Genomic DNA, 18,313 nt, shown 5'->3' with positions numbered 1-18,313 from the left:
CAAAATGATAAAAGCGAAAAGAGTAAAGACAAATAGATGGTTGCAATTGGTTCATACATCAAATTTGAGTTAATGTGAATACAAAATAGCACTGGATAATAGAGTGTGAGAAGAGACACAGAATTCAAATTAGTCAGGGGTAAGAGTTGGAAAATGGGACAGGATTGAGATTGCGTGGTGGAGGAGTGAGTGGAAGGGTTGCAGTAATTAAAGGGAGTGGGGGAGAGTGAGCAGAAATGCGAGATTATCTTTTTATTTATTCATTTATGGGCTACGAGCATCATGGGCAGCGTTTATTGTCCATGCCTAATCACCCTCAAGAAGAGCTATTTTCTTGAACCTCTGCAGTCTATATAGTGTAGGCACACGCTCAGTATGAAGTAGAAATGGTCTAGAGCTTCAAGTTTTCAGGTGTCCAGATCTCGCCCCCCACCCCCCACCCCCACCAAGCCAACAATGCCCCTACCTTCTCAGAAGACTAAGGAAATTTGGTATGTCCAATATGACTTTCACCAACTTTTACAGATGCATCATAGAAAGCATTTTTTGTAGTTGTGTCAGACTTGGTAGGCTCCTACTCTGTCCAAGACTGCAAGAAACTACAAAGGGTCGTGAATGAAGCCCAGTCCATCACTCAGACCATCCACTGACACTGCCTATGCTTCCTGCTGCCTTGGCAAAGCAGCCAGCCTAATTAAGGACTCCTTGCACCCCAGACATTCTCTCTTCCACCTTCTTCCGTCAGGAAAAAGTTGCAAAAATCTGAGGACACGTACCAACTGACTCAAGAACAGCTTCTTCCCTGCTGCCACCAGACTTTTGAATGGAACTACCTTGCATTAAGTTGATCTTTCTCTGACCCTAGCTATGATTGTAACACTACATTCTGCACTCTCTTCTTTCCTTCTGTATGAACAGTATGCAAGAAATAATACCTTTCACTGTATACCGATACATCTGACAATAATAAATCAAATCAAATTCAAAATCAAAATCAGTGCTATTAGGGAGGACGTTCCAGGATTTTGACGGAGAAGGAATGACAATAAATTCCAAAGGAGTTCCTACAATAATGTCCTGGGTCGGAGATGACTGACCTACAACCACCACAATCATTTTTCTTTGTGCCTGGTACGACTCCAGCCAGGGTTTCCCCCCTAATTCTCAACGACTCCACTTTCGCTAGGGCTCCTTGATGCTATACTTGGTCAAATGTTGCCTTGATGTCAAGGGCTGTCGCTCTCACCTCACTTCGGAAATTCAGCTCTATTGTCCATATTTGAATTAAGGCTGTAACGAGGTCAGAAGCTGAGTCACCCTGGCAAAACTCAGTGAGCAGGTTATTGCTGAGAAGATGCCGCTTGTTAATGCTGTTGAAGACCCTTTCCATCATTTTACTGAGAGTCAAAAGTAGACTGATGGGTGACAATTGGCTGGGTTGGAGTTGTCCTGCTTTCTCTGAACAGGACATATGTAGGCTACTTTCCACATTGCTAAGTAGATGCCAGTGTTGTAGCTGTACTGCAATAGCTTGGATAGAGGAGTGCAAGTTCTGGAGTACAAGTCTTCAGTACTATTGCCAGAATGTTGTCAGGCCTATATTTGCAGTATCCAGTGTCTTCAGCTGTTTCTTGCTATCATGTGTAATGAACTGAAGACTGGGTCAGAGAGCAGGAGTACCCGAGGGAGTGGGTCAGAGAGCAGGAGTACCCGAGGGAGTGGGTCAGAGAGCAGGAGTACCCGAGGGAGTGGGTCAGAGAGCAGGAGTACCCGAGGGACTGGGTCAGAGAGCAGGAGTACCCGAGGGACTGGGTCAGAGAGCAGGAGTACCCGAGGAAGATGAAAGATAGTGAATAGGAGTGCAAGAGAGAGGCAATTCAAACCGGAAGATCAGTTTTACATTAGGAACTTTGGTAGTAACCAGAGATGGTTACCAGGAATAATTTTAAGCCAAAGTGGTCCAGTATCTTGGGTCAGGAGACTTTGAAACAGAAGAATTGTTTGCAAACACCAAGCCCATGTCAGTTTACGATATATGACCTAGGGTCAGGAGGAGTCTGAGTCAGTAAGCATCACTGATAATATGGCAATACTGCTGTGGTCATTCACCAGGAAGTTGTTCCTGAGGTTCTGGGTTTGCCAGTTGACTCTGCTGGGGGATCAGAAGAGGAATGTTCAGGTACAGATTCTCAACATACTTTTGAGTACGATTTCAGATCAAATTTTCAAGATTGTATGTGCCAATGTGTAGATCGCAACATAACCACAAAGCTCCTGACAGACTCTTGTATAGTTAAGACGTTACTTTGGTTGTATTTCAGTCCTGGAGGAGGATTGCAATTTAACTGGGGAAAAGTGTTTGTGTGTCAGTTTGAATATATTGTTTTCCAATGTAACTGTTTTATTGGGTCTGTTGAGTGTTTGAAGAATGTGTGGCTTTTTGGGAGGGCTTTTCAGTTAGTACAAGGGTGTTCTGCAAGCAGAACCTATTTTCTGTGCTTCTGTTTTCATAGATATTACCGTTTACCAAGTTTTACTATTCATAATCTTCATTTTATAATAGAAAAGTTATTCCTTTGATAACAAATTCAACTACATGTATTGTGGGTTCAGTAGGATCTATTATTCCCCTGCACCTTGAGCTCTTTCAGAGAGAGGGCATAGGGACAGAGAGCTGTATGGAGGCAGGACTGGGAAATGAGATAATGGTCCCCACCAGGCTTCTTACCCCTCCCTTATATCGCAGAAAAATCATAGAATTCCTACAATGCAGAAGGAGACTATTGAGTCTGCATCAACGACAATCCCTCCCTATCCCCATAACCCCACATATTTACCTTGCTAATCTCTATCTCCTTAGAGCACAGCTAAGATCAACAACCTTTTTTAAATTCTATAGCGTACATTTAAAGGCAGGTGTGGTAGTGTGCACCTCTTTAAGAGGCAAGCCCTCAGGTGGTCACATGGCTCATTTGGCTGATCAGGCCAGAGTGCACGAACTCTGGAGCCCAGTGCAGATTTTCCTTGCCAGTTAGGAGTCAGAGGTTGTCCACTATGACAGTTTTTATTTCACCGTCTGCACATACCTACTTACCATAATAAACCATTTGTTCATTAATCTGCTGAGTGATTGCTCGTCTTTGCAAGATACCACATTTAGCGATGAGGATCAATTGAAATGCTTTCCTTCTGATGCAGAAATTGTGAGGAGAACAGATCATTGTTTTTGAAACAAATTTGTTCAGCAGTGCCAAAGTGCCCCTTTTTGGAGAAGTTGAGACAGGGCAGAAAAATGTTGATTCAAACATGGAGTATTGGGGGCAGTGTATCAACAGCCTTCATTTTTTTTTAAAAAGACAATGAAATGGGATGGGGAGAGATAGAAGAGGGAAGAGAGGGGCCAGCAAGGGGCGGGGGCGCCAGGGCCCCGGGGCAGGGCTACGGGTGTCACGGAGGACCAGGGCCGCAGGGCAGGGGCCTGGAGTGACGTGGCTGGGTAAGCATGCGGGGTAAGCATGCACGGCCAGGTGGGGCAGGGTGGCTGGGCGGGACGGGTTGAGGGGGCGCGTCTGAGGGAGGGAGAAGCAGCGGATAATACTATTGCCTGCCACCAGCGTTCCACTCTATAACCTGAAAGGGTGCCTGACTACTCCAGATGCTCCAACTCCAAAACTGCGGAATTAGTTAAGGGACATTATCACCTGACGTCCTCAGTGAAAATACAGTGATACAAATTTAATTTGACAACAAGAGCAGAGGTGTGTGTGTGTGTGTGTGTGTGTGTGTGTGTGGCCGGGGGGGGGGGGGGGGGGGGGTGTCGCACAAGCTAAAGAAAGCACCAAAAAGGGGGGCAATGGTGCCAGAGAGCATACAAACAGGTGATCGCCACCAGGTTTGGCGAGAAGCCTCTGGTAGTCAAGACACCAGAGAGGAGGACGCAGGACGTAAAGAACAGAGAGGTTCGAGCAAAAGAAAAGTGCAGAGTTGTCGGGAATTTGATCCACAGACCAGGAGCATTGGGCTACCGGAGTGGGGGAGATCATCCTCAGGAGAGATGTAAATTCTGGAAAGCTCTAAGTTATTCCTGCAATAGGAGGGGCACTAAGGAGTAAATACAAGACTAAGCAGAGCCTACAGGAGTGGGGATAGGGGCAAAAAAATTTCCAACTCTCGTACACAGAATTGAGAATAACACTCTAAACGATTCTTAAGTATACAGGTTAAGTAACATTAAGGTGGACAAAATGACTCCAATTACGATTGTGTTGATTGTAAATGGCCAGCCTCTCAGGATGGAGGGGACACGAGTGCCTCCGCTACACTTGTTGGAGAACAAGTGCATCATTATTTACAAGGTGCGGTTCAGCCCCTAAAGTTAAGCACGATGGTCAGGCTAACAACATATATTGGGGAAGCTATAAGGATCCTAGGAATAGCAACAGCATTCAGTCAGCTCAGGTCAGAAGTGGGGATGTTCACCAATGATTGCACAATGTTCAACACCAGTCGTGACTCCTCAGATACCGAAGCAGTCCATGTTCTAATGCAACAAGATCTGGACATTATCCAGGCTTGAGCTGACAAGTGCAAATAACATTCGTGCCACGCAAATGCCAGGCAATGACCATCACCAATAAGAGGCATTCTAACCACTGCCCTTTGACATTCAATGGTGTAATCATCACTGAATCCTCCATTGTCAACATCCTTGGGGATACTATTGACCAGAAACTCACTGGACTCACCAAGTAAACATAGTGGCTACAAGAGCAGGTCAGAGGCTAGGAATACTGTGGAGAGTAACTCACCTCCCAACTCCCCAAAACCTATCCACCATCTCCAAGGCACAAGTCAGGAGTGTGATGGAATACTCCCTACTTGCTTGGATGTGTGCAACTCCAACAATACTCAAGAAACTAGACACTCTCCAGGACAAAACAGCCCGCTTGATTAGCGCCACATCGACAAACATTCAATCCTTCCACCACTAACACTCAGTTGCAGCAGTGTGTACTATCTACGAGATGCACTGCAGCAATTCAAAGGTCCTTAGAATGTAGTGTTACAGCCATTGCTAGGGTGTAGAGAGAGATCAACTTAATGTGAGATAGATCCATTCAAAAGTCTGATGGTAGCAGGGAAGAAGCTGTTTTTGAGTCAGTTGGTTTGTGTCCTCAGACTTTTATCTTTTTCCTGATGGAAGGAGGTGGAAGAGAGAATGTCCGGGTGCATGGGGTCCTGAATTATGCCGGCTGTTTTGCCAAGGCAGCAGGAAGTGTAGGCATTGTCATGGGTAGGTGGCTGGTTTGAGTGATGGACTGGGTTTCCTTCAAGACCCTGTGTAGTTTTTTGTAGTCTTGGATAGAGCAGCAGCCATACCAAGCTGTGGTACAATCAGAAAGAATGCTTTCTATGGTGCATCTTTAAAAGTTGGAAAGTGTCGTAGCAGACATGCCAAATTTCCTTAGTCTTCTGAGATTAAGCTGCCATAGACTGAGTGAGTGAGGGTCCAACACTGGGCTCTCCTGCGAGAAGCCTATAAGTATGTTTTTCAATATAGGCTGGGCACACACCTTTCACATGCAGATGCTTTCAGCTGCTTTCCCCATACCACCCCCTGTTGGTACCACAGGAAATTGTTCTTGCTCCTTTTTAATCAATACATTGTCTATGTCGGCGTGAGAGATTATGTCTTAAACCCAGAAAGATCCCATCTTATCGAGTTAAACATGCGGTCCTCTATGACTAGCATTATGGTAACAGGTCTGAGCAACTAAGGCTCTTACAAATAAGAAAAGACGAGCTAAGTTGTGAGGATGGTGTATTGTTATGGGGAGCAAGGCTGGTTTTCCCACTCTCGCTGAAAGTTATTGCTACAAGGGTTACATTGTGCCCATCCTGGGGTGACAAAGATGAAGATGCTCACACAAAGTATGTGTGGTGGCTTGAGATAGATATCAATATAGAGAAGCTGGTCAAAATGGGACCAATGTCAAATGCAGCAAAAATTGCCATCTGTGGCTCTAACGCATCTTTGGGATTGGCCAGGTCAACCATGGGTGCAACTACATGTGATTTTGCAGGCATATTTATGGGCACCATGCTCCTGCTCATAACAGATGTGCACTCCAAATCATGAATCCCTACAGTGCAGGAGGCGGCAATTTGGCTCATCAAGTCTGTACCGACTCTTCGACAGAGCTTCCCACCCAGGCCCTATCCTCATAACCCCACATATTCATTCTGCTAATCTCCCTAACCTACACATTAGGACATTAAGTGGCAAGTTAGCATGGCCAATCCACATCTTTGGACTATCCTGCTTCAAGTGGGCTGGCAGAGAGAGCCGTCCAAACATTCAAAGCCACCATGAAGAAAGAGTCATCAGCCAAAGAGTCTACAAACCAAACTGGCTCGTTTCCTGATTGTCTATGGAACAGCACCTCATCATCACAAGTATTACACCTGCTGAGTTCTAATGGGCAGACGTATTAGAACAAGCTGGATCTTGCATTTCTGAATCTGGCAGGAAAGGTGGAGGCAAAAGCGAATGCAAAAAAAGAAGCATCATGCCGTGACAAAAACGGAGAAGGTATTTGAGGTGGATGACTTGGTATACATAAAGAATTATGATGCTGGTCCAAACTGGATCTCTGGAACAGTTGTGGCCAGAACAGGCCCAATGTTGCATAAAATAGTTGTACAAGGAAAGAGGGTAACGAAACACCCAGACCACTTGAGGAGGAGAGAATTGCACACAGAACCAGTGGGGCAGTCTGCCCCTAGTATGCCTGTCAGTAATACTGCTCCAGAAGAAAGTGATGCAGCAGCAAACTACCCCAAGGACAAGCCAAGTCATATTCCAGTGGGAACTGGAGCCATTATCTGCACTGAAGCATCTTTGCAAGTCGAGAGTCCATCCGTTGAGGTTCAATTGAAGTTACGTCTACTGCCAGAGCACCCGCTAGTGAATTATGATACTCCCAAAGGTTTAGGAAGTTCTGGACTGACCTACCTTAAGAGACTGTGTTTGAGATCTGTTATACAATAGTGCAGATAGTTTGATTGTTATTGAAATGTGTTAATCGGGAACTTAAAGGGGGAGGGATGTGGTAGAGTATCCCCAGGTCTCAGAAAGTCAGGTGACAAGTTTGGCCAATTAGGCCATAGTATGCGAATCCTGGAGCTAAGCATGGACTGTCCTTGATAGTTAGGAGACTGTAGTCGTGGAGTATGGTAGCCTATATATCATTGTCTGCACACAATTATTTGCCTTAATAAACCATTCATTTTGTAATATACTTGGTAGTCACCTATCTTTGCAGGAATACAGTTTGATTCTGTGCCCTGTTTGTGTCTCAGCTGAAACATCATACCAGGAACACAGGTGCACAAAAGAGAAAATGCTGGAAAATCTCAGCAGGTTTGGTAGCATCCATAAGGACAGAAAAGAGCTGAAAGTACAGGGAAATTGCACTCATCAGTCACTACATTAATACAAGAAAATTAAAAAGTTTCATGTCAAAGGCTCTGAATTTATTACTTCTTTCATCTCGAGAACTTATAAAGGTATGCAATAAAAAGGTTTTAGTTTTCAATTATAATGCGTTTTTGTAAACCATGTGTTTCTCCTGGGAGTCTTGTCAAACAAGTTCTACAAATACAAGTCAAGAGGAAGCCTGCCCTACACATTGCTGCAGATATACAATCTGCACTTACAAAGCAGAAATAATGCAGCCAATTCAAATCAAAGGAGAACCCTCAGTACTAAAACTTCATTTACAGAGCCAATTCTCATAAACAAGCATTACTTACCAAGACATCATTCTCCTCCTGTCTCAACTTTTTTTATTCATTGAAGGGCCATGGGTATCATTAGCTGGCCAGCATATATTGTCCATCCCTAGTTGCGCTTAAGAAGGTGGTGGTGAGTCGCCTTCTTGAATTGCTGCAGTCTATGTTCTGTGGGTTGATCCACAGTGCTGTTAGGGAAGGAATTCCAGGATTTTGACCCAGTGACGGCAAAGGAATGGTGATATATTTCCAAATCAGGACAATGAGTGGCTTGGAGGGGAACTTGCAGGTGATGTGTTCCCACATATCTGCAGCCCTTGTCTTCTAGATGGTAGTGGTTGTGTGTTTGGAAGGTGCTGTCTAAGGATCTTTGGCAAATTGCTGCAGTGCACCTTGTAGATAGTACACACTGCTGCTACTGAACGTCTGTGGCTGAGGAATTGAATGTTTGTAGGTGTAGTGCCAATCAAGAGGGCTGCTTTGTCCTGGATGGTGGCAAGCTTCTTGATGTTGTTGGAGCTGCACCCATCCAGGCAAGTGGGGAGTATTCCATCACACTCCTCACTTGTGTCTTGTTCTGGATAGGTTCTGGAGAATCAGGAGGTGAGTTACTCGCCACAGTATTTCTTACCTCTGACCTGCTCTTATAGCCACTGTGTTACTATGGTGAGTCCAGTTGAGTTTCTCGTCAATAGTAACCCCAAGGATGTTGGCAGTGATGGATTCAGTAATACTACAGAATGTCAAGGTGTGGTTGTTAGAGTGTCTCTTATTAGTAATGATAAGAACATAAGAACGTAAGAAATAGGAGCAGGAGTAGGCCATCTAGCCCTTCAAGCCTGCCCCGCCATTCAATAAGATCATGGCTGATCTGTCGTGGCTCAGTTCCACTTCCCCGCCCTCTCCCCATAACCCTTAATCCCCTTGCCTATCAAAAACCTATCTACCCGCGTCTTAAATATATTTAGCGAGGCAGCCTCTACCACTTCAATGGGCAGAGAATTCCAGAGATTCACCACCCTTTGAGTGAAGAAGTTCCTCCTCAACTCCATTCTAAACTACCCTCCCCCCCCCCCCTTATCTTGATGCTGTGCCCTCTAGTCCTACTGTCCTTTCTGAGCGGGAAGAGCCTCTCCACCTCTATCCTATCCATCCCATTTATCATCTTATATGTCTCAATGAGATCTCCCCTCATTCTTCTAAACGCTAACAAGTACAAGCCTAGTTTATTCAGCCTCTCCTCATAGTTCAACCCCCTCAACTCCGGTATCAGCCTAGTAAACCTCCTCTGCACTCCCTCCAAGGCCAAAATATCCTTGCGTAAGTGCAGCGACCAAAACTGCACACAGTACTCCAGCTGCGGCCTCACCAGTGCCCTGTACAGTTGCAGCAAGACCTCCCTACTTTTATATTCAATCCCCCTCGCTATGAAGGCCAGCATCCCATTCGCCTTCCTGACCACCTGCTGCACCTGCAGGCTGGGTTTTTGCGACTCATGCACAAGGACCCCAAGGTCCCTCTGCATCGTTGCATGCTGCAGTTTTTCGCCATGTAACTAATAGTCCTTCCCATCATTATTCCTACCAAAGTGGACAACTTCACATTTGCCAACATTAAATTCCATTTGCCAGTTCCTGGCCCATTCGCCCAGCCTATCTAGATCCTTCTGCAGACTTTCCACACCCTCCACACAATTTGCCGTTCCACCAATCTTGGTGTCATCAGCAAATTTCGACACCATACACTCGGTTCCCTCCTCCAGATCATCTATATAAATAGTAAATAGCTGAGGCCCCAGCACCGACCCCTGGGGCACTCCACGAGTCACCAACTGCCAATCCGAATAGCACCCATTGACCCCCACTCTCTGCCTCCTATTTGACAGCCAATCCCCTATCCACGCTAACATCCTACCCCCAACTCCATGCCCCCTAACCTTCTGTAATAACCTCTCGTGTGGCACCTTATCAACCCCCTAACCTTCTGTAATAACCTCTCGTGCGGCACCTTATCAAACCTTATCAACCCCCTAACCTTCTGTAATAACCTCTTGTGCGGCACCTTATCAAACCTTACCAACCTTGTGCGGCACCTTATCAAATGATCATTGCCTGGCATTTATGTAGCACGATCCTTTTTCCCAGGGTAGAAACGACAATCACAAGGGGGCACAAGTTCAAGGCAAGGAGTGGAGGGGAAGGTTCAGTAGAGATGTGCGGGGGAAGCATTTTTTATACAGACAGTGGTGGGGCTTGGAATGCACTGCCAAGCGAGGCAGATATGTTAGCGACATTTAACACTTCAGCAGTCAAGGTCATTCAGTCTCTGATCTTTGGTAAGCGTTCTTCAAGTGCGGCCTTCAAGACACATGACCACGCAGAACCACCAAGCAGAAACTGATACCCAGGTTCCGCACACGAGGACGGCCTCAACTGGGATCTTGGGTTCATGTCATATTATCTGTAACCCCCATGCCTGGCTTGCAAAATATCACTAACTGCCCTGGTGAGACAATTCATATCTTTTTAACCTGTGCTTAACCCTCTCTCCAATCACATTGTCTGCACCTGTGAAGACTTGATTACCTGTTAAAATTCAACCATTATCTTGTAATTGAGTTTGTGTCTATATATGCCCTGTTTGTGAAACAAATCCTGATGAAGGAATGGCGCTCCGAAAACTCGTGCTACCAAACCCTGATGAAGGAGCAGCGCTCCAAAAGCTTGTGCTACAGATAAACTTGTTGGACTTTAGTCTGGTGTTGAGAGACTACTTACAGCGACATTTAAGTTTTTTCTAGATAGGGTCATGAATAGGTGGAATATAGAGGGATACAGGCGGTTGGTCTATTGAGGACAACATGATTGGTGCAGGCTTGGTGGACCAAATGGCCTGTTCCTGTGCTTTACTGTTCTTCAAATGTTACTTGCCATTTGTTAGCCCAAGCCTAGATCTTGTCCAGATCTTGCTGCATGTGGACATAGATTGCTTCAGTATCTGAGGAGTCATGAATGGTGCTGAACATTGGCAATCATTGGGAACATCCCTACTTCCAACCTTATGACAGGGAGGAGGTCATTGATGAAGCAGCTGAAGATGATTGGGTCTAAGACACCATCCTGAGGGACCCTCTGTCTTCTGTTATCAAGCCAAATTTGTATCCAATTGGCTACCTTACCCTGGATCCCGTAAGATTTAACCTTACGCAACAACCTACCATGTCTTGCCAAAGGCTTTGCTAAAGTCCATGTAGACAACATTCCTCATCTCTCTCAGTTACCCTTCAAAAAATTCCTGCAGCGATGTCCTGGGGCTGAGATGACTGATTCTCCACAAACACAACCATCTTCCTATGTGCCAGGATGACTCCAACCAGCTGAGAGTTTGCCCCGATACCCACTGATTCCAGTTTGGCTCAGGCTCCTTAACGCCACACTCAATTGAATGCGGCCTTGATGTCAAGAGCTGTCATTCTCACCTCACCTCTGGAATTTAGTTCATTCATCCATGTTCGAACCAAGGCTATATTGAGGTCAGGAGGTGAGCAACCCTGGCGAAACACAAACTGGACATCACTGAGCAGGTTTTTGCTCAGCAGGTATTGCTTGATAGCATGTTGATGACATGATGACTTGAAATCAAAAATATCATTGTTAAGTTGTGATTAGCAACATAGTAACCTAACTTTAACTAAGAAGATAGCATGAAGCTAAGTGCAGCCAAACGTAGAAAAATAGAAACTAGGAGGAGCAGGTCATTCAGTCCTTCGAGCCCGCTCCTCCATTCAATACAATCATGGTTGATCCTCGATCTCAATGTCATATTCCCACTTTCTCCCCATTGATGCCAGTAAAACCTAAAAAAATCCATTTCTTTCTTGAATACATTAGTGACCTGGTTTCCACAATTTTGTATGGTATGGAATTTCACAGGTTCACCGGTGGTCAGGAAGGCGAATGGGATGCTGGCCTTCATAGCGAGGGGGATTGAATATAAAAGTAGGGAGGTCTTGCTGCAGCTGTATAGGGCATTGGTGAGGCCGCAGCTGGAGTACTGTGTGCAGTTTTGGGCGCCGCACCTGCGCAAGGATATTTTGGCCCTGGAGGGAGTGCAGAGGAGGTTTACTAGGCTGATACTGGAGTTGAGGGGATTGAGCTATGAGGAGAGGCTGAATAAACTGGGCTTGTACTCGTTAGAGTTTAGAAGAATGAGGGGAGATCTCATTGAGACGTATAAGATGATGAATGGGATGGATAGGATAGAGGTGGAGAGACTCTTCCCGCTCAAAAAAGACAGTAGGACTAGGGGGCACAGCCTCAAGATAAAGGGGAGGCGGTTTAGAACGGAGTTGAGGAGGAACTTCTTCACTCAAAGGGTGGTGAATCTCTGGAATTCTCTGCCCGTTGAAGTGGTGGAGGCTCCTCGCTAAATATTTTTAAGAAGCGGGTTGATGGGTTCTTGATAAGAGAGGGGATTAAGGGTTATGGGGAGAGGGCGGGAAAGTGGAACTGAGCCACAACAGATCAGCCATGATCTTATTGAATGGCGGGGCAGGCTCGAAGGGCTAGATGGCCTACTCCTGCTCCTATTTCTTATGTTCTTATGTTCTTATGTCTGAATGAAATTCTTTTCCTCTTCTCAGTCCCAAATGGTCTACCTTGTATCGTGAGACTGTGGTTCCTGGTTTTAGATTCTCCAATCAGTAAAATCATCCTCCTTGTATCTAATCTGTCCAGCCCTGTTTGAACTTTATACATTTCAATCAGATCTTCTCTCATCCTTCTGAACTCTAGTGATTACAGACCCAGTTGAAGCAAGTTCTCATAGAATCCCTATTGCACAGAAGGAGGCCATTCTGCCCATTCTCCTCAAAGGACAGCCCCCCCCAACTCTAATAAGCCTAATAAATGTCCATGGCACTCCCTCTATGGAAAGTACATCCTTTCTTAGGCAGGGATATGGCCAAACGGGCCATCTAAAATGACGTTTTGTAAAGCACTCTGGGACAATTGGGCAAGAAACTAAACCAACAGGCTGCAGCTTAAAGACAGAGACAAACAGGCTGCAACTTGAACGAGTGAATAAACAGGATATGGGTCATCTCCAGGATGAAAGTAACTTCCTGGTCACACTGGGTTGTGTAACAGACGTAAGGGCATCGTGACCCCTTATTTAGGAGGGAGGTATGTGACCTATGTGCCTCCAGCACCTACAGACATGGCCGTTGGAGACACACCCAGAGATCGGTGTGGCAGCACCTCATTGGACTCTTATCAAACAGGGGGATCACGTCCTGATCAATTGATTGGTAATGGCCAAAAAGGGGCATGAAATCAAACGGGGTATAAAGGGTGCTGCGCAACCAAGAATCTCTCTCTCTCTCTGACCCCACGAATGAGCTACAACAATGACGACCATTGCCAGCGACAACCAGCATGAGGAGAGCCACCACACCCGAGAAGGAAGGAAGACCAGAGCCAGACAATGCAGATAGTCTGAGACCACCGCACAGATAAAGGCAAATATCTGCTTGGGTACTTGCCAGTCATGCAAAGTCAAGTCAAGGTCTTGTATTGGACTCCAATTCTAGTATTTTCTGTAAGATAACTTATTGTTGGTCGGGTGGGTGATTATTGATTGTGTGGGTTTAAATAAATATTGGTTATACTAACAAGATGTCTATTCATAGTTACTTGTCCACTGTATAAGGGTTAAAACAGACTGTGCAGCAGGCAACAGGGAGAACCAAGGTCCTGTATAACTGTAGTAAAACATTTCTACTTCTGAACTCAAATCCCCTTGCAATAAAGGCTAACATATCATTTGTCTTCCTAATTGCTTGCTGCAGCTGCCTCTCCACTTCATTGACTGGTGTACAAGGACACTCAGATCCCTTTGTACATGCATATTTCCTAATAGCTTAACATTTTAGATAATATTCTTCCTTTCTGTTTTTCACACCAAAGTGTATAACTTCACATTTAGCTGCACCTGCCATGTATTTGCCCACTCACTCAAATTGTTTAAATCACCATGAAGCCTCCTTGTATCCTCCTTACAACTTTCAATTCTGCTCAGTTTTGTGTCATCAGCAAATTTGGAAATGTTACATTTGGTTGCCTCATCCAGGCTATTTATTGATATTGTGAACATCCGGGGCACAAGCACTGATCCCTATGTTACATAAGAACATAAGAAATAAGGACATAAGAAATAGGAGCAGGAGTAGGCCATCCAGCCCTTTGAGCCTGCCCCACCATTCAATAAGATCATGGCTGATCTGTTGCTGCTCAGTTCCACTTTCCCGCCCTCTCCCCATAACCCTTAATCCCCTCTCCTATCAAAAACCCATCAACCCGCGTCTTAAAAATATTTAGCGAGGCAGCCTCCACCACTTCAATGGGCAGAGAATTCCAGAGATTCACCACCCTTTGAGTGAAGAAGTTCCTCCTCAACTCCGTTCTAAACCGCCCCCCTTTTATCTTGAGGCTGTGCCCCCTAGTCCTACTGTCTTTTTTGAGCGGGAAGAGTCTTTCCACCTCTATCCTATCCATCCCATTCATCATCTTATACGTCTCAATGAGATCTCCCCTCATTCTTCTAAACTCTAACGAGTACAAGCCCAGTTTATTCAGCCTCTCCTCATAGTTCAACCCCCTCAACTCCGGTATCAGCCTAGTAAACCTCCTCTGCACTCCCTCCAAGGCCAAAATATCTTTGCGCAGGTGCGGCGCCCAAAACTGCACACAGTACTCCAGCTGCGGCCTCACCAATGCCCTATACAGCTGCAGCAAGACCTCCCTACTTTTATATTCAATCCCCCTCGCTATGAAGGCCAGCATCCCATTCGCCTTCCTGACCACCTGCTGCACCTGCATGCTGGGTTTTTGCGACTCATGCACAAGGACCCCGAGGTCCCTCTGCACCGTTGCCTGCTGCAGTTTTTCGCCCCGTAAGTAATAGTCCTTCCTACCATTCTTCCTACCAAAGTGGACCACCTCACACTTGCCAACATTAAATTCCATTTGCCATTTCCTGGCCCATTCGCCCAGCCTATCTAGATCCTTCTGTAGACTTTCCACACCCTCCGCACAATTTGCCGTTCCCCCAATCTTGGTGTCATCAGCAAATTTCGACACGCTACACTCGGTTCCCTCCTCCAGATCATCTATATAAATGGTAAAAAGTTGAGGCCCCAGCACCGACCCCTGGGGCACTCCACTAGTCACCCTCCGCCAATCCGAATAGCACCCGTTGACCCCCACTCTCTGCCTCCTATTTGACCTCACTAGTCACTGCCTGCCACTCAGAAAAAAACCATTTATTCCCACTCTGTTTCCTGTCTGTCAACTAATTCTTGATCCCTTTCCTCCCTTGCACTTGCATTTGCCCACTAATATCTTCTGAGGACCTTATCAAAAGCCTTCTGAAAGTCTAAATACACCACATTCATTGGTTGTCACTTATCTATTCTGCAGACAAAGTACTTAACTCTGGAAATTTGGTAAGGTTCTGTTCTGGTCTTTAACAGAAAAGGATTGGTTCATGACAGGGAGTCAAGACAGCAAAGACTGAGTTTGTAAGTGCAGAGGCACTGATTAAGTGAGTAGTTGGAGTGTTTTATTTTTGTCTTTTTAAATTGGGGCAGTGGTTTAAACTGATAGTAGAGAGATACAAGTATTGCATTAAATTTATAGTTTAACTAATTAAATTCTCTAATATAACTACACAAACCATTGAGTAATATTTCACAACTTGAAACCTAATTAGTTAAATATAAAAATAATAGAGCAGTACAATCCACAGCAACTGCATCTGCAAGAGTGTCTGCAGCTCGAAGAACTTTGGCTTCCAGTTGACAAGCTTTAGTCTGAGCATCAGACACTGTGATAAATCAGGGAGGGTAAAGTTACCTGGACACTTTGTTCCAGAAGGCTGCCAAAACTCATTGGGTAAATTCTTCAAATGAGGTCTGTAGCTAGTGATAGGGAGATGCGACTGCCAGTGAGGCAGTATGAGGGATTGAGAAGGGAGGAGTTGAGGATCCTCAGAATAGGCAGGAAAGTGTTCCTTCAGAAAGCCAACATAAACACAATGGGCTAAATAGCATCCTTCAGTGATGCAGCCACTCTGATTGCATGACTTACCAATGAGGATTTATTTTTGATTTTAACTGTCTAATTTCCCTTTAGCTCCAGCATTGATTTTTAATGAGCTGCTTCCTGTATGACAACAGGCAATAAAGACTAGGGCCTCATTCACTCATGTATTAAGATTAGCAAGGCACTGGGGACTGTGGTTTCATGCAAATCTGTAGGGCGTCAATGTCAGTTTACACAAGCAACATTTGGAAAAGTGCTGACAATTATAAGCTTTGCTCATGAAATAAATCTACAATAATAAAGCAAATGTTACCTGTGGCGCAACTATCCCCAGCAGAAGGCCAGCCATGGCTGCATAGTGTCCCATGAACCAATTCAGCACTGCATCTGTGCACCCACCGACATAGATGATATGAAGGAGATGGAAACGCTATGGATAAAATGTGAAATGCTGATCACTTCCAATAAGATGAGTGTCAAGAAAAAGTGAACTTTTCATGTAGGGGCCAAAGACAGGCTGTGCACAGGGCCCAGCACCAGCTCATTCACAGGACTCCGACGAACCTGCGCAGAAGACTCACAGAATCCCGAAGTACAGAAGGAGGCCAATCAGCCTATCGTGTCTGTACCGACCACAATCTCACCCAGGCCCTATTCCCATAACCTCAGACATTTACCTTCCTAATTCCTGTGACACTAGGGTCAACTTACCAGGGCCAATCAACCTAACCCGCACATCTTTGGATACTGAAGTATCCGAAGAAAAAGCATGCAGACATGGGGAGAACATGCAAACTCCACACAAACAGTGACCCGAGGTTGGAATTGAGCTCAGATCCCTGGTGCTGACAGATAGCAGTGCGAACCATTGTGCCACCGTGCTGTCCAACTCTGAATGAGCCCACGTATAGCACTCTGATACTTAGAACCTGCTGTGCACAGGATACAGAATCAGTAGCCACCTGCATGCAGGACTCTAATCCAATCTGTATATGAGAAATATAATGTTTTTAATTTATCAGCAGCTCAAATGTCTACACAAAGCAGGTGTGGACTGTTGCTCTGATAAATTTGTCATCAGTGCCTCCACCCTGCCTGTATATGTTCAGTGTTGTCACTTTAGGATAACACTCATTCAAGAGTATTAGAAATAAATTCTCAGTATTTCAAATGGTGCATTTACTGTCTATCCTTTGTTACGGCATTTGTGGGTTATACTTTTGAATCACTGTAGTCTATGCAGTGAAGGTAATTCCACAACAACTTCAATAACCACAAACTTTGGTGCCAGATATGATTCCTGCCACTGGAAGATTTTCTGCTGAACCCCCAGTTACTTTTATTTGATCTCAGTTTTAGTCAGTTGCTGACTTGATGTCGGTGGGGTGGGGGGGTGTCATTTTCAGAGAAATTCCAGAATTCCACTTTTTGCTTAAGGTTGTAATGAGGTCTGGAGCTAAATGATCCTTTGGGGTGGGGAGGGGTGGACCCAATTAAGTACCACACATGACAGGTGGCTGGTTTGAGGTGACACAACACTCTTAAGAACTCAGAAAAGGAAAAGCTGCTGTATCAGAGAGGAATAGCAAATAGAATATGTTAAATATACTTACATCTTGATTAAGGGCTTTATAACCGCACATCGTATTGGCGACATCTGTCTGAAATGAGAAGAAAACTCACCGTTAACTTTTATAAAGACAAAATTATTTTCTATCAGTTACCAAAGCTTGTCTGGAAATCGTTCTTAAACAATTTAAATATACTATTATATAGAACTGAAACAAATTAAAGCTTGAGCAGTGACGGAAGAGAAAATGTCTTTTTGTTCTCATTAACTTCTGATAAAACTGGCAATGACAACTGATAAATTTACAATCCTCGGAGGCTTGAGTTTGTTTCAGTGCTGCTTCACTGATGACGCTCAGCAACAAGTACAGGGCCCTCAGGCCAGCAAAGGCACAGGTGGCAACCTCTGCCCTCAAATGTCATTCAGAAGTCTCCTTCACCATTCAGCCCAGAATGAAAGAAAATTTGGATGGCATAATCCCTACTGCCTCACCAAGCTGGGATTTCCCTTTTTCTTCTACTTCTGCGACCACTGTTGCTCACCCCTTCCCTGGCCAGTATGGTAGATGATGGCAGGGTCCATGTTGCATTTATCGGCACTCCCTGGGAAAGTCATAGGAAAGGTGGTAATAGATACCAAGGAGCAGTGTAGGTCTTGAGATTTCTCCCTCCCCTCCAGGGCAGTGGGCTCTGAAAGGTCTTCTCTCCCTCTGGTTTGAGCCCAAAACCTCACCTATTGAAGGTCCCAGACTCAGCTGAAACCCTCAGTGGGGTTACTCTAATCTTTGGAATACAGCCAGCTAATCTATAATATAATGGTGCCTCGCCATTAATATTTGGCTGTGTTT

The 18,313-nt window shown here is 45.1% G+C and overlaps 1 protein-coding gene across 3 annotated transcripts in view; it reads right to left on the bottom strand.

Moving 5' to 3' along the window:
• The window catches only part of tspan15 (tetraspanin 15), a 129,750-nt gene that overhangs the window by 22,870 nt on the left and 88,567 nt on the right, over positions 1-18,313 (bottom strand). The window contains exons 6-8 of one of the 3 annotated variants that reach the window (XM_080205380.1): positions 17,510-17,557; positions 16,210-16,326; positions 2,048-2,152 (exon numbers count right to left, since the gene is read on the bottom strand). In XM_080205380.1, the coding sequence (XP_080061506.1) occupies positions 2,102-2,152; positions 16,210-16,326; positions 17,510-17,557 (216 nt within the window). In that variant the 3' untranslated portion in view covers positions 2,048-2,101. Of the gene's footprint in view, positions 1-2,047; positions 2,153-16,209; positions 16,327-17,509; positions 17,558-18,313 lie in introns of those variants that run through there. The other 2 variants (XM_080205381.1, XM_080205379.1) reach the window with 2 other exon arrangements.

The sequence above is a fragment of the Carcharhinus amblyrhynchos genome, chromosome 17 (genome assembly GCF_965287045.1).
Source record: "Carcharhinus amblyrhynchos chromosome 17, sCarAmb.v2.hapA, whole genome shotgun sequence".
Classification (NCBI taxonomy): domain Eukaryota; kingdom Metazoa; phylum Chordata; class Chondrichthyes; order Carcharhiniformes; family Carcharhinidae; genus Carcharhinus; species Carcharhinus amblyrhynchos.
The sequence above is the reverse complement of the archived record's forward strand: the minus strand, read 5'-3'. Positions and strand labels throughout refer to the sequence as shown.